Genomic DNA, 17617 nt, shown 5'->3' with positions numbered 1-17617 from the left:
TGTTGATTAAAAATATTCACACCACTTACTATCATAGAGATTAATTACTTTCTAATAAGGTTGTAAACTCTCTTTTCCCCCAACTGACTTGAATTGGTCCTGTTAGAATATTTTTATAATTGGAAAATACTTACTAGTATAAGGCTGCCAGGTTGCCAGAACAGTGTTTTTTGGCGAGAATGCAAGGTAAACTGCCTTTGGAAGGTCGAAGGAGTGCAGCAGTTCCTTGTTAGTGACATTGATAATATTTATTCTGGTTTCAAAAGAAATTACTTCAGCAATGAAATACAGTTTCACAATAGCAAGCACTATCAAAAACATTCATACCTCTTTTCAAATACAGATCACTCTTTGTTCCTTTTTCATAAAAATCAATTTCCGGTTAGTTCTAGAAAATATCCAATAAACACCTTAACTGAAAAAAGTATACATTTTACCAAAAGGCCCCTGTATCAGGTTGGTATTGAGAAATAATATGGCATCAGTAGAAAGACACAATAGATGATTCCACCTTCAGCTGAAAAGAAAACAGGCCTTTAAGTGAACAGTTAACCTACAAACTGAGAGGTATATCAAACAGAGAGAAAAAGGGTGCTAAAACAGAAGTATAGGTTACTTGAATTTTATTTTATTATTATTATTATTATTTTTGCTTTACTAATAGCCATTCATTTCTTAAAGTTCTTTAGGCTAAGAAGTCCATGATCAAGGTGCTGGCAGATTTGGTTCCTGGTGAGAGCCCTCTTTCTGGCTTGTAGAAAGCTGCCTTCTTTCTGAGTTCTCACATCACAGAGAAAAGGTGTATTTTAAAATTTGAGTAAATAAAAGCTGTAGCAGCTGAGGAAATCTTCAAAGAGCCTTTTAACGTCTATTAAAATCTCAGAAGCAGTCTCCAAAAGATAAGACTCTAAAAATTGTTGTGGTATGATAATGACAGAGGTTTACAATAACTATATAATAAAAAGTTTCCAGTTTTTAGGATGTACCATGTTCTGGTCTAACCACTTTATGTACATTTTTTCATTTAATCCTCACAACAGTCTTATAGGATAGGTATTATCATCTCCACTTTACAAATGGTGAAACTGATAAATGCCAGAGCCAGCCTTTAAAATGAGCTTGGTGACTTGCTATTATGTACTTTTGGAGGTTAAAAAAAAAAAAAGATAGTCCATTTTATTCCAGAAATTGCTTAAAGTTACTTTGTTGTACTCAAGTTTGAGGACACTGGTAGGAATACAAGATTACTGCATATTGTTTTCACACACACACACAAGATTTTTTACAATTTTCTGTAAATTACATATTTTAGAATTACATGAAGCTTTCTTTTTTGTAGTTGATAACTTTTATTAGTTATTCTAGTTTAATAAGTGGTGTTTACATTAAATTTTTTTTTTAAATCACGTATTTGCTCTGGCTGGTGTAGCTCAGTGGACTGAGCGCCCAACTGTGAACCAAAGTGTCGCTGGATCAATTCCCAGTCAGGGCACATACATGGGTTGCGGGCCAGGTCCCACACTGAGGGCACGCCAGACACAACCATACATTGATGTTTCTCTTCCTCTCTTTCTCCCTCCCTTCCCCTCTCTCTAAAAATAAATAAATTCTTTAAAAAGAAAATCACATATTTAAGGAAAAATCAGTTATAGTTTCAGACATATTTAACCATGAACTCAGCAAAGACCATACACACTGTATCTGTTTTTCTTGCCCCAGGAACCTAATATATCATGGTGGCCACAGCACTTTAAGGAAATAAATGCTAGAATCAGGGACAGAAAGTACCTATTAAAAGGTGGACATAACAAAGCCCTGGCTGGTGTGGCTCAGTGGACTGAGCATCGGCCTGCAAACCAAGTGTCGCTGGTTCGATTCCCAGTCAGGGCACATGACTAGGTTGCACGCCAAGTCCCCAGTTGGGGGCGCGTGAGAGGTAACTGCACATTGATGTTTCTCTCCCTCTCTTTCTCCTTTCCCCTCTCTCTAAAAACAGATAAATAAAATGAAAAATGAAAATAAAATAAAATAAAGTAACCTTGTTAAAAAAAAAAAAAGATGGACATAACATACGGGGAATATATTAAAAAGATTCATAGTTGAATCCAATAGAAAGCCAGGTGGAGATATGAAGTATATAGAATTGTAATAATTGCCAAGGTAAAAACTGATATACTCAACAAACTCTAAGCTAGTAGAACAGGGTTACCACAAAAATATAACAGACAATGAAAAGAAGTATAGTAGGTCCTATTAGATAGTAAATGTCTTTTAAGTTACTTAAATAGTATTAAACTAAAATATGGATTTAAAAAATAAAAGCCAAAATCCTACAACAGGCTCACCAAAAATATAATAACAAATCATAAGAAAATTTGAGAGTATATACTTTTACTGAGACTAAGATTAAGACTGTCAACACTGTGGGTAAGACTCAACATAATTATATACCTAATAATTTAAGAACAGTAGTTTGTTGCTTGGATTTCATAACTTAAAAAAAGAAAAATGCTGATTAATATTTTAATTATAAAAGGTAATTCTGCCAGTTTATAGTCATAAAAAGTGAATCGACTAATTTAACACAATCATTTTAGCATTAATTTTTAAAAGCCATGTGTTTAATCCAATCTGACCTAATAGTTGAAAGACTTCAGAATACATTACCACTGTGTTAAAAATCAATTTAAAAATGTACTTTGAAGTAATGTATTTTCCTCCTTTAAAAAAAAGTAAGATTTTACATCTGATTAAAAACAACAAGCCCTTGCCAGGATGGCTCAATGGGTTGAGCATTGTCCTGTAAAGCCAAAGGTCACCAGTTCAATTCCAGGTCAGGGCACATGCTGGGGTCTAATTGGGGGCCTGGTCCCCAATTAGAGCATTTATGAGAGGCAACCGATTGATGTTTCTCTCCCTCTCTTTCTCCCTCCCCTCCCCCTCTATATATAAATTAAATCTAAAAACAACAAAACTTGAAACCAAGCAATGAATTTTGGTTATTTTCCAGGTTCTGAGAATTGAAATGTTATAATGACTATGGAAAAAATTAAAAAGGACTGGTTTTCTTAGTAAAATTATGGGCACTTAATCAAAATATTTGTTTTTGTTTTTTTTTGCAAGACTAACTTTGTAACCTGATTATTTTATGTAATATAGACTAAACATACTTTTGAATAACTTACAAATAATTAGGTATATACTTTTATATACAAAAAAAAAAACTAATAGTAATAACTGCAGACAATGTTACTGATTTCACAACAAAGGCATAAAGTACCTAAATCTAGGGTAAACAAATGAAGAATTATTCTCTAAGTGTTAGTGCAGAACTTAAGAAACCCTAACCAATAACCTAGGGCCCTATTTAAAACAACCTCTCAGGTTATTTAGCATTAAAGTAAATGCCCCTGTTCATATGTTACTTTTTAATTCTAAGTAACTAGATAATTCAAATGAATCATGGTCCATAAATCAACACTAACAACTTTGGAGTTATTCCATGGGAGTTATATTGGAGGTTATACCTAATTGCATCAAGACATTAGAAGATGGGGGACTCCTACGGGCCCACATGGAGGACTGGGAGCCCTCATTCCCCATTCCCTTTCTCCCCATTCCCCTTGCTCCAATGGGCCCTTGAGTGGGTCTGGGAGCTGCCTCTCCCCCTCCCCCTCCCCCACTCCCTCTTCTCTCAATAAACCATGGCAAAAAAAAGAAAAAAAAAAAGACATTAAAAGATGGAGTATATTAATGACACCCAATAGATATTACTCAAATAATGCTAGTTCTGTTTTATATTCATGACACATACATAAAATATTATATAAATGAACACTAACTTTTCTCCATTGCCCCAGGCAAACAAGGTCCCGTCCTTACTAAAGGTATAGACTTTGCAATTTTTCCCAGATTCCCTGAAAAGGACAATAAAAAAAAAGTTTAAATTAATAAGCATTAATACTTTTCAAAAAATATCTGATTAAAAATTCACAATCTTACTACTAATTTAATGACCAAGAACTTACATAAAAGTTTAGAAAATAATTCCAAAATGCTTTTGTCTACCAAAATACTTTATCTCTTAAAATGCAGTGTCAGCAACCATTGTAAAGTAAGCTGGAAATTGATTCTATACCAACAAGTCAATTAAGAAAGAAGTGCCCCTGGAGTTGAAGGACAAATTAAGAAAAAAGAGCCCTTTTGGGTGAATATCTAGTTCGTGTGACAACCCCAAAATGTAAATGAATGTGTAAGTCAGCTCTGAAACTGAAAGCGCTGAAGGATTTGAAAAGGGTGACTTTGTGACAAGTGTCCCAGACCACTTGCATAAAAAACAATGGTGAATAGAATATCCTCAAGTGGCCAAGAAGTGCCCCTGGATTTGAAGTATAAATATCTTCCATCACTTTCTCATGTGTAGAGACAGAAAGAGGATCTTCACATTAAATAAATGGAGATGCAGGATTCTGTCTAAAAACAAACCTGTGGAAATTAGACTTCTTGGCAATAAGCTATCAAATATTCAAAACTCTAAGTACGTATCTCTTACCTGGAGATGGCTACTATGATTACATCTTCCAGTGATAGTGAACACTCAAACAGAAATGTGTATGTGTGTATGTACATGCAGATGTCCATGTGTAGTCATAACATTAGATCAGAACTCCACGGCTAAAAAATATTTGAATTATTAAGTAAGAGTGTACTGAGAACTAACCAGTCCATCCCTTTTAAACTGGTTACTATCTTTGCATTAATTCAGCTGAAGATGACATATGTGTTTCTACAATCACACAATAATGGTAGCTTATACTCAGTTTGTGGTTACCAAAATATTATTTTTTCTCTCTTACAATAAACAGTTCTGACCTAGATGTACTCCATCCTATATTGTGAAACTCATTTCTGAGTCTTAAGGCAGAACTTTACAATTATCATATTCAATTCCATTTAAATTAAGGCTTATTATTCCAGCCTACTGAGATCTATTTACATTTTGCTTTTTCTGTTTTAAAACATTAGTTTTTTCCTTACAGCTTTACGGAATGTATAAATTAAAAAACATCATCCTAAGCTATCATCTATATTAAGCATTTAGAATGCTGAACGAACCCTGAACAAAATCCTGTGGCTCACCGATAGTCCTTTTCTCAAACTAAAATCAACTCATTAATCAGCTGATTTCACAGCTCTTAACCAATGACATTCTCATCACCCAACCAAAAGACTGTCATTTCTCAGATACTCTGCCAAAATCATGTTGATAGATCTATTCTGATGTGTCTGGAAATTCTACTTAAAAAGGAAATGAAATAAGCTTAAAACAATTTGTTCTTAACCAACTCATTCTGACTCCAATAATCACCTCATGTCATGATTATGAATTGTCCTTTTAATAACTTATTCTAGAATTGTGTTTAAGGTTGAAGGCAAGCTTACTAGACTAGGCTATAGTATCCAGAAGTTAATTCCTTTCTAAATCTTGTCTATTTCCTTCTGGTATAATCTTTTAAATAATAAATTTCAAATATACACAAAAATAGAGAAAGAGTATGATAATGCACCTATGTACCTATCATCAAGTTTAAATAATTATTAACTCATGGCCAATTTTAATTTACTCCCTAGTTTTATATTTAATGCTAGATTATTTTAAAGCAAAACCAGATCTCATATCATTTTAGGCTGTACTTCAGTGTACATCCCTAACTGATGAGGACATTTTTTTCAAGACATCACCACCATGCTACTTCATATCACAAAATTAACAATAACTCCCTACTATCATTTAATACCCAGTATTTGGATATCCAGGTTTTTTAGAAACGCCTCAGGTCATTCTAATATGCAATCAAGTTTGAGAACCACTCATCCAAAAGCTTGATTAAAACCAGGCTTTTTTGTTTTGTTTTTACTTTAATAGGAGGTAAGTTCCATTTAGCTCCTGCTACAACTCACCATGAAACATGTAATGTTTCCTTGTTCTACTCTTAGTGATGCTGAGATTGTACTGGACTCACTATGTACCTCCTCAGTTTCACCTAATCCTTTCTGCTCCCAGGCATCAGCTTTTCAGTGAAGGAACCTGGCTACCTCATCCCCTAACACCACTGTCTTCTCACAGTCTTCAGAAGTGAGGGCCATATTTCAGCATGGCTTCCATTATGCCAACTGCAGTAGGAGAAAGGGGAGCTCTGGCATTCAGATTCAACCCTAACAGACCAAGAGAAGCTATGGCTGCAGATACATTTCTTACCCTTCCTCACCACAAGATTGTTTGGAGGCACAGGGGTTCCATATAGCCTCTCTAGAGACATTTCGCATGACCAAGCAGCCTCGTATTTTAGGAATCTGTGGTCAGCTCAGAGCACCCCATATTATATTTGCTTTCACTTCTTTAGCTCATTTTCCTTTCCCTCTCATTCTTCATGCCTTGGACTGCACAGCACAATGAAGTGCAGCACAAAAGCTCTGGCATGAACTCCTATTTTCTAGAGTAGTGCTTTTCAAACATTAATGTGCATACGAATCACCCGAGGATCTGGTTAAAGTATAGATTCTGATTCAGTAAGCTGGGCAGGGACTGAGGTGTTACAGTCCGCACTGGCTCAAGGTGACACCAATATGGCTAGTCTTGGGCCCATACCTCCATAACAAGATTCTACAGAACTGGTTCTAATAAAAATTGATCAATAGATTCAGGTGATGTCAGACTTATTATAAAGTTCCCCACTAACAGTCCATCCCCCGGTTTCAACATCTTTTAATAATCATTTGACTAGATCAGTGCTTCTCAAAGTGGGGTCCCCAGACTTGCAGCATTAGCATTACCTGGGAACCTGTAAAAATTCCATTTTGGCCCCCACCTCACATTTAAATTCTGGGGTACAACAGCAATCTGTGCTTTAACATTCTCTTCAAATGATTCTGATGTATGCTCAAGTTTGAGAACCACTGATAGATTTCTTCAGAATTACAAAATAGTGATTATCTAATCCCATCATGCCTTCTGCATTAACTGGAATTCTTCTATAAAGAGGTTTTCCTCATCAACAATTTGGTTACTATGAAAACTTTTGTACAGAAAAGGCAAGATAAATGCTGATTCCTATTTATTGATTGATTTTCAAAATAATGAGTGAGGAGCACATCAATCTTTAATGCTGACCAATAAGTTTTGGAAAAGGCGCATTTTGAGGAAGTGCTTATATACATGACTTATCTTAATCCTTTTAGTCATTATTCTTCTAAATGCTCAAACTTTCCCATCTTAGGCCGGTGTGACCCCCCTCAAGCTGACTCCTGTGACCCTTTAACAAAACTCCATGAGTCTTCGACAACTTCCTTGCTTTCTGGCACTAGGTGTCTCCAGTTCAACTTGCACAGATTCTGCCCTAGACCTGTAGTCAGCCACTTCTCCAAGGAACTGGTTCCTTTCAGTGAAGAATGGTGTTTAGAGATCACAATCTGTGATACAGGAGTGTTCACTACTAGTAGGTTATCACCACTTCTAGACCTTTTTAGTGGATAGAACTAGAAAATACAAGTGATTTTAGGGAAAAAAAATCATGAGTTCATATTGACATATACAAGTCTATCCTTTCACTGTTATGCTGAAAATCTTGGTTCCTAATGATATCGTTTTATACTACAATAGATTTAAAAATGGCAGTATCAATTTTCTGTTAACAATAAAACTGTTAAATGCATTTAAGTATTTTTTAGGTCATCATATGGTTATGCCACCAACTTAATATAAAGCCAGGTTCACTTATTTCTAGTTTCTATTTCAATTTTTTTTTTTTTTTAATTTAAAACAATGGCACGGTCCAAAGTCAAAACTATATATACCAAAATTCATTCACAGTCATATCCCCTGTGTCCTGTAACTCTCTTTCCCCCTATCACTTTAATTCACTTTTGGTTTACCCATTCAATGTTTCCTTTTGAGAAAAATATATCTATACTTATCTGGCTGTATATTATGTGTATATTAACATTTTCTTCACTTTTTATACCATTTTCATTCTGTGATTTCATGAAAATTACAGGCAGTGGCTTAGCTATCACATTTGTAAGTTTTTCCTCATGCTTGAAGATAAAGTTCTTCTAAGCGAGTAGCTTGAACTCAATTACACTATTGTCTATACTTTTTCTCTTAAACAAGCTGGAGCTATTCTTTTCAAATCTAAAGCTCCTTTTTCTTGATAGAGTATATACATTTTTTCCATCTTCTGTTACTGACACCAGTTGTTCTTTCTCCTTGTTTTTCAGAATATAACAATGACAAAAATAATTTAGAATGTATTCTATATGTCCCACTAACATCATTTAACAAAATAAACCATACCTTGGAAACACTGTACTTTCTGTAAAATGTGGTGGTCCATTCACCATGTACAGTCCTTCTGATCCTCGGACTAAAGAAATAAAATGGAAAGAGTACAATGACTTTGTTAATAAATACTTAGTTATCACAAATGTCTTAAATAACAAAAAGCTTTCAGTCAAAATACTAATACAATTATTAAACATTTCTTAGAACTATAAAATGTTAGTATTAAAAGAGCACAATTTTCTTACCCTATGGCATAAAATCATATAACTTCAAGAATAAATAGGTAATGCAACAGATTGAATGTTTGTGTCTTTCCCAAATCCTCTAGTTGAAACCCTAAACTCAATGTGGTATTTGAAGGTAGGGCCTTAGGGAGATAATTAGATCACAAGGGTGGAGCTCTCATAAATGGGATTAGTGCCCTTATAAGAAGAGCCCAGATAGCTAACTAGCTTTCTCACTGCCATGTGAGGATACAGAAAGAAGATGGCAATCTGCAACCTGGAAGAGGGCCCTCACCAGAAACAGACCATGGTGGCACCCTAATCTCAGACTTCCAGCCTCTAAAACTGTAAGAAATAAATTTGTATTGTTTATTAACTACTCAGTCTATGGTACTTCATTACAGCAGTCTAAACTAAGATAGGTAATACCCCTCTTATTTCTTTTCCTATAAAGCATATTCAGTTAGTCTCTAAGGAAACTATTTCAATAAATCCATTTAATCTATTTTATAAGAAACCTATGCATGTGCACTGAGATACAACATTCATTCTTATATTTCTTCATTCAAGTGAAAAAAAAATGTGATCTTAGTATTAAATTTTAAATCTCATTTTCAAAATGTGTGGAAGTCAGAAACAGAATTAGAAGCTGAGTCTAAGTTCAATCTTCTTTCTATCAGCTTACTCTCTCAAGTAACTTTTACAAATAAAAACTCAAAATTTTAACTGCCATTGGTGAAAACATGGTTGTACTATAGTAGGAAGGACATGAACTCAAAGGCAGACTTTTGTTTCTAACTGGCTGTGGAACCCTGGGTACATCACCACCTCTAAATCTGTTTCCTAATTTGTAAAAATGAAAATATTAGAACAGAGGGTGGCTGTGTGCTCTATGTAAAATAACAAAAAAATGGTATATATTCAAAGTTCTTAATATAAGGCATTACTAATAGTTACAATTTCTCAAATTAAGAGAGCAAGTGGGATTAGACACATTCATTTACAGAGCCCCCAATGACAGTAATATCTTAAAATATTGTGTGAACAAAATTTAAGATTTAGTAAGCAAAAAAAGAAAAAAAAACCTATAGAATTAGCTCATACTTTTGAAAATGGCTGAATTAGCAGCTTCTAAAGCTGAATCAACTAAATTCATTCAATATTCAAAAAATGCTTATCCTTTTCCAACTTAGACCTGGCATAAGCCCCCTTGTCGCCTGAGTTTAGATGGCTCCCGAAAAGAAGGGTGGTGAGAAGAAGAAGGGCCGTTCTGCCAACAACAAGGTAGTGACCAGAGTACACCATCAAAATCCACAAGTGGGTTTCAAGAAGCGTGCGCCTCGGGCACTCAAAGAGATCCGGAAATTTGCTATGAAGGAGATGGGAACTCCAGATGTGCGCATTGACACCAGGCTCAACAAAGCTGTCTGGGCCAAAGGAATAAGGAATGTCCCATACCGTATCCGGGTGCGGTTGTCCAGAAAACGTAACAAGGATGAAGATTCACCAAACAAGCTCTATACATTGGTCACCTACGTACCTGTTACCACTTTCAAAAATCTACAAAGTTAATGTGGATGAGAACTAACCGCTGATTGTCGAATAAAGTTATAAAACTGCCAAAAAGAAAAGAAAAGAAAAAAAGCTTATCGGGGGCAGGGGGATTACTTCCCAGACCCTATGTTGAAATACTGGAGCTACACAGGGAGGAAAATCAGCCTTGTCCCTGACCTCATTAATCTAATAATTAGTCAAATACATAGAATTCTATGACTGTGTTTAGCGCTACAAAGGAAAGATATATGGGGCTAACAGAGGTAATAATAAAGAGATTTGATTTAAAAATGAAAGGTTATGGAACATGTCCTTGATTAAGTAATTTATGTGCTGAGATCAGAAGGATGATTAGCAGTTAACAAGCAAAGAGAATAGTTAACAAGTGCAAAAACTCCATGGCAAGAGAGATGATGAAGCATCAGAGGAATGGGGAAAAAAAGACCTGTGTGGATGGAAGGAGCTGGAGCTGGAGAATAAAACAGGGCTCAGATCAAGCAGAATCTTGTGGCCTAAGTTAGGCAGTTGGTCTGTAGCCTAAAAATGGTGGGAGACTTCAGGAAGATTTTAAGCAGATTTTTAAAACCAGATTTGCATTGTGAAAAGGTCAGTTTAGAGAATAGACTGGAAGGAAGGAAGAGTAAATGTGAAGAGACTAATCAAGACAGTTCTATAGTAGCCCCATAGGAGAGATGAAGGAAACTGGACTAGGGTGGAGTGGTGGAAATGGAAAGTGAAGAATGAGTGTTCACTATGTAAGAGATAAATCAACAGGACTTGGTGACTGAGTTACTATTTTATGAGCTAAAATTCTTGCTAGAAGCAATAACATAAGAGTTGAAAAGAAAAAGTTCTACTGAGGTCCATGGCCACAATTACAATTGCTTCCTTTTCTTCCAGCTATTTACAAATCTTCCACTTTTCTCTTGGTTACTGGAAAAACTGTAAAGTTGGTAGAGGCAGGCTGCTGTTGCCTCCAACTCTTATACATATTTCCTTTCCCTTCTCCAGGAATAGTTCTCAGATTCACTAATATTCTACCTGAGAATTAATTAGCTCAATTTTCAGATATTGAAAGTAATATAATTTATACTCTCAAATAATTTAGTTAGAAGAACCACTGATGAACAAGACAAAAATCTGTATACTCACGAAGCTTACATTTTAATAGAGATGAAAAATAATTAAACACATAATTGATGAGTTTCTTGTTAGACATTCATAAATATATAACTGGACATATGTTTCCTGATAACGTATGTAGAGAATTAGACTGAGTTGCCAAACTGTTGTGGGTAGTTTGCTGTGAAATCGGATGGAGGCTAGCAAAGAATTCTGCATATAACAAAATCTAAACTCCTTACATTACAGCGTACAAGGCTCTCTTTGTATGGCCTGGCCCTACATAGCTCTATGTAGTAGGTATTAGGGATTTTAAAAAAATGGAATTCACCACTGCAAGATGACTTCAAAAAAGTTCAGTCTATCGCTACACCTTGAATGAAACATTAAGATATCTACTCTAAAAATCTAAAGACATTTAGAAAATGTTTCGTGCCAGAAAATATTTTTCTAGAAGACTTAAATACAATGAAGTTCAATTCTTTAGAATCAATACTCTCAATTGCTTCTTGGCCTTTTGATTATTCTCTTACTATACAAAGCAGTGCTATTTCTTATCACCAAATTAGTTGCTTGCTGCAATATTGCATATGAACAGTATGATTTAGAAGAGAATAGGTAATTCTTTTCTTAATGCTATAATTAAGGTTTTAACATTTTTTTTTAGGGATTAATAAAAAATGAGTTTCCCAAACCAGGGAGTTCAGTTACCAGATTTCATTTTAACCCCAGTTTACATAACATTTGTCAGCCTAATGAGGTCCCACCCACGGCTGCAGTGGCAACTGAACACAGAGTGTGCTCTTTCAGAAACCACATGCAGGTCTAGGAAAACAAAACGGCATATCATCAGTGTAGTCCCAATGAAACTGCAGTGCAATCAGAAAATGTGCCATATGGTGATGCAATCAGACCGTGTTCTATTGACTTAACTGCAGGCCCAAGAACATATGCTGGAAGTGACTGGCAAAAAAAAGAAAAAAGCTCTCCAACTCACCTTATGTTCTCATGACACCTGTAACTAGTGACTTTGGTCCTTATATTTGTTTTGCCATTATTACTGACCACAATACTTACTTGGGAAAATTCAAAGTTTTTGTACATTATACTGAAGTGGCAGCTGTACCTCAGAACCCATTAAGATAGTCTTCTGGCCACAAGAGCGAGAACTTTCAGGGTATTTAAAGCAACCAGTTCAAAGCTTTCCTTTTCTAAATTTCTATTTCATAGCTACATCCCAAACTAAGATAGGTGAAAGACCCCAAGGGAGTTGCTAAACTAAATGTGTACCCCACCCCTCAACTTCATATGTTGAAATTTAATCCCTAATGTGATGGTATTTGGAGGTGAGTTCTTTGTGAGGTAATATAAGTAAGTGTCCATATAAAATAGGCTCTAGGGAGATCCCTTGCCTCTTCTTCCATGTGAGGACACAGAGGAAGACAGCTATCTATGAAACAGAAAGCAGGTGCTCACTAGATACTGAATCTGCAAGTAACTTGACTTTGGATTCCCCAGTCTCCAGAGCTGTGAGAAATAAATTTCTATTGTTTATTAGCCATCCAGACTGGTATTCTGTTATAGAAACCTGAATGGACTAAAACAGAAGTAGGGTGGAAAACCCCACTTAACCCACATTCTTTCACGTAGACGGATTAACCCCAAATCTTACAAGGTAACACTTGATAGAAAAGTCATTGTGAAAAGTGTCAGGTCTTTACTGCTCAAGTAACATAAATGTGGTTTTCAATTCCTGGTTTTAACGTTTCTTCAGAAGTGAAAATCTTGAGTCAAATTAATCAACTGCTTTTTAATACGCACATGTTTGCATTCTACATAAATAACACTTTAAAACAAAAATCCAAAGGCTACATATGCTATGATTCCATTTACATAACACTCTTGAAATAACAAAATTACCATGATAGAGGACAAATCAGAGGTTGCCAAGTGTTAGAGTTGGAAGGAGTTACTATATAAAAAGTTAGTATCCTCTTTGTGGTGATGGAGCAGTTCTATATTCTGACAGTGGCAAATATGTGAATCTACACATGTAATAAATTTTCTTAGACTACACACACACATACAAACTGGTGAACTCCAGATAAGGACTGTAGTTTAATAAATACTACTGTACCACTGTCAATGTCTTGGTTTTGATAATGTACTATGGCTCTATATCATCAGAGAAAGCTAGGTGAAGGGTCCATGGAAACTCTTTTTACTGTTTTTGCAACTTCTTAAAGTCCTAAATTATATCAAAATAAACAGCCTTTAAAAATCCTATTGTTTTGGGTAATGCTTTATTCACAATACAGCAAAAAATTAAACTAATTGAATGTTTTCCAACATTTTTCAGAAATGTTAAGTTAAAACCAGAAGTTGAATAGACCAAGATTTTTGTACTAAGGTAAAACACATATTCCACAAGACAAAAGTACACATTAAACTAGACAACCTTCTTTGTACATGATGCTTTACAATAAATGTCTATTTTAGAGGAACTATCAATTGAATTCACAAAAATCATATCGAGTCATTATTTTGTTTATACATATAAACCATTATTTAAAACAAATATTTTACTTCAAACCTCTCTTCATAGAAGCATAACTATGAGAAAGTGCTGCAAGACATTTTAGTACTGCTAAAAATACTTTTCTTGATTTAATCATTATGAGCAAATTTTCATACAAATTTGAATAAACAGATACACAAACTTTATTAGAAGAAACACAAAATCAGGTTAATAACAGAAAATAAACTGTATTACAAGGTAATAAAAACAAAAATAAATATAAAGCCAAAACAAACTCTTTTCTATAATAGAAACAATTTTTTTCTATGCAGGACTTTCTAATGAGGAATTAATTTTAATTAGAAGCGAGTGAATGTGAAACAGTGACTAGAATGTGGAGCTAGCTTAATAGTGTATTGAGACTTGATAAGATTTCTTGTTTTTAATGATTTCTCTTTTTAATCAAAGGGGATCTAGCAGTATGTTCTATTATAAAGGAAAACCTAGAATGCAGACAGTTCTTTTGATTAAAGCAACAAATAAGTGCCAGAGTTTCACAGAGAATAACTGTTTACAAAGAATAATTACATTAAATAGTGTACATACATGTTTTTAAAACTTCCTATCCTTTCCACACACTCAAGCATAATTTATTGCTCTAGGCCTGAGTTAATATGAGGCAACTACTGGGCTTCAAAAAACAAGGGTGCTATGCCAGGATACAGTGATTATTATTAATATGATACTCTTTCCAACCTTTACATCCACTGAAGTATATATCAATCTAGAAAATGATTCAACTTTTAATAAATTATCCCAATGGCCTCAACTAGGCAAGCTGATTAGACAATATGGGTTACATGTTAAGGTCATTGTTTTACATGCCCAGCATCCAGGCTCCACCTCAGGTAACTCTAATTTTCTTCTGGAAACCATTCAGGGGTGAGAATATAAATTTGGTCCTGGTGATCAGATTAACATTAACTGATTCAAAGATGAGCAAGAGCCAAGCCAACCTAAAGACAGCCAGCCTTGTGACTAGCAAAAATGTGCTCTTTCCTTAGGAGCTGCTTAACTGGTTGAATGTAAACCTGGAGCTCCCATGTAGAATGTTAGCCTGAGAATGAATTTAACTGAGAAGAAATCAAGAGCACAAGGACAAAGAAAAAGATTTTTGGAGTCATGCAAATACCTAGATGCGAAAATACCGAAGCTTTAAGGTTATATAAAGTTTTCTTAACAAATTCCTTTTTCAAGACTTCCGGCAAAGATAGACACGCTTCACCTCCTCGCACAACCATAAGAATTACAACTATCTTAAAACAAACAAACAAACAAACAAACAAAAAACCAGAAGTGCCAGAAAATTGAACTGTATGGAAGTCTGACAACCAAAGATTTAAAGAAGAAATAATCAGCCAGTTGGGTAGGAGGAGCAGAGACAGGGAGCCAGGGTGGAGAGGACACAGTGTGGTGGCGGCAAGACAGCATTGGCAAGGCAGTGGCTGCAGCCAGCAGAACAAGGGGTCCCACATTCACCTGTGGCAGATAAAAGCCAGGAGGGACATCTGGGGAGCAATGCTAGGCCCAGGCTAGACTGCACTGCTCACAGTTCCAGCTCTGTGAAAATAAAGCCATGTCATAGCTGTGAAAACCAATGGGGGTTGGGGCAACAAAAGAAACTGCCCATCTCTCAGGAGAGTTTGTTTAGAGGGCCCCCACAGTCCTAGAACTTCCCTAATTTGGTGAAGGAAATAGACGTACAAGTCCAGGAGGCACGGAGAGTTGGACCCAAACAAGTTGGACTCAAAGAGGACCACACCAAGACACATCATAATTAAAATGCCAAAGGCTAAAGAGAGAACCTTAAAAACAGCAAAAGAAGAGTTACCTACAAAGGAGTTACCAAAAGGCTATCAACTGATTCCTCAAAAGATACTTTGCAGGCAACAAGGGACTAGCAATAAGTATTCAAAGAGAGGAGCAGCAAGGACCTACAACCAAGATTACTCTATCAAGCAAAGCTATCATTTAGAATGGAAGGGCAGATAAAGTGCTTCCCACACAAAGTAAAGCTAAAGGAGTTCATCATCACCCAGCCTTTTTTATATGAAAATGTTAAAGGGACTTATTTAAGAAAAAGATCAAAATTATGAACAGTAAAATAACAACACACAACTATCAATAACTGAATCTAAAAAACAAAAACTAAGCAAACAACTAGAACAGGAACAGAATCATAGATATGGAAATCATATGGAGAGTTATCAGCAGGGAGGGGGAAGGGGGAGAGTGGGAGGAAAGGCACAGGGACTAAGAAACATAATTGGGAGGTACAAAATAGACAGGGGGATGTTAAGAATAGTAAAGGAAATGGAGAAACCAAAGAATTTATATGCCTGACCCATGACCATGAATTAAGGGGGTCAGGAAATTACTGGAGGGAAAGGGGGTACTGGGTGGAGTAAGGCAAAGGGGAAAAATAATTGGGACAACTGTAATAGCATAATAAATAAAATATACTTTAAAAAAAAACCCTTTTCACATTCTTTGGCTTTTTGCCATTTCGTTAAGTTGTGGCTAATAAAATTTACTGGATAATCTCCAAATTATTTGCAACTCCAAATCACATGAGTCTAAGTTTTAAAAAGACTCTGGAAGTAAAAGAATCTATTGTTAACTAATATATCTATTCTAAAAATGCTTAAAAGGTTAATCACACGGGCAAAAAATAAAGGAGGGGTTCTATGGAAAGTACCCATACAGGGTGATCAGATCACAAATTCCTAACTGGGCAGGTCATGGTGGGTAGTCACATCCCAGGCATTTAACTTTTTAGTAAAAGATTTGTCTTTGCCCTAAAGTAAGCCCTGTCCATTGTTTCTGTGAATCTAGGTTAACACACCTTTGAAATAAGTACCCTTAAGAGTACATAATCTTGTTAACAATCCTATAGTACAATCCCCATCTTGCTTTTTCCACCTTCATCTAATCTTCGTTAAACTCCCTCCTTACTTTCAAGTGAAAAAGAAGCTGCAAAACTTACTCTCTGGAGCATTTGAGACCTTGCTCCCCTGCATATGTGGTCAGTTTGGCTCAAACTCTTAAAAAAATTATCTACAGGTTTGTACATTACTTTAGTCAACAATCAGTATGTTCTAGTGAAACAAAAAAAAAAAAAAAAAAAGAAAAGAAAAGAGAAAAGGACTATGAAGTGGAATGACTGAATATAATGACTCAACTAATTTCCCTTGTGAATCTGACCACTTAATCTCTCTGGGTCTCTGTGAATGAGAATATGATGGGTTAACTGACTAGATAACCTTTAAATTCATACAAAGTCCTTGATTTTAAGCAGTGTAAGAAAATTGTCATTCATGGTTAATATGACTATAAATGAAGTGGTTATTTTTCATTAATTTATTCCTCCATTAAAAGTTTAGAGTATCTATTGTTTACCAGGCACAGTAGCTGGTACTAAACAGACAGGAATGAGTAAGACTCTACCTCTGCAATCAGGGAGTTCACAATCTAGCAGGGAAGAAAAGCATCTAACTAGATAATTATTGTATGTGTGAGAAAAAAAATTCAAGTATATCTGAGGTAAAAAACAGCCTAGGGAGTGACTGCCTGGGAAGAGGGAGGAAAAGCTTCACAAAGCCATTTCAAGGATTTTATAAGCAGTTCAATACAGATGGAGCACAAAATAGGATGGAATGGCAAGGAAATTAATGTCAAGCTCTATTCAAGTGTAGCAGTGGGAAATTCTAACCTACTCCACCATTCTTTGACATTGTTTCTATAAATGCTGACTCTGACTAATATGTAGCTTGTAGACAAGCAGCATGTTTGTATAAG

General features: G+C 35.4%; 1 protein-coding gene and 1 pseudogene across 2 annotated transcripts in view; one reads left to right on the top strand and one right to left on the bottom strand.

Moving 5' to 3' along the window:
* The window catches only part of EIF2A (eukaryotic translation initiation factor 2A), a 45246-nt gene that overhangs the window by 25544 nt on the left and 2085 nt on the right, over nt 1-17617 (bottom strand). The window contains exons 2-4 of one of the 2 annotated variants that reach the window (XM_090275813.1): nt 8354-8423; nt 3843-3917; nt 135-253 (exon numbers count right to left, since the gene is read on the bottom strand). In XM_090275813.1, coding sequence (XP_090131939.1) covers nt 135-253; nt 3843-3917; nt 8354-8423 — 264 coding nt within the window. The remainder of the gene's footprint in view (nt 1-134; nt 254-3842; nt 3918-8353; nt 8424-17617) is intronic. The other variant, XM_090275819.1, reaches the window with a different exon arrangement.
* Nucleotides 9766-10153, top strand: LOC150021219 (large ribosomal subunit protein eL31 pseudogene; annotated as a pseudogene).

Source organism: Furipterus horrens, unplaced genomic scaffold (assembly GCF_987537825.1).
Source record: "Furipterus horrens unplaced genomic scaffold, mFurHor1.1.pri manual_scaffold_1, whole genome shotgun sequence".
Taxonomy (NCBI): Eukaryota; Metazoa; Chordata; class Mammalia; order Chiroptera; family Furipteridae; genus Furipterus; species Furipterus horrens.
The sequence above is the reverse complement of the archived record's forward strand: the minus strand, read 5'-3'. Positions and strand labels throughout refer to the sequence as shown.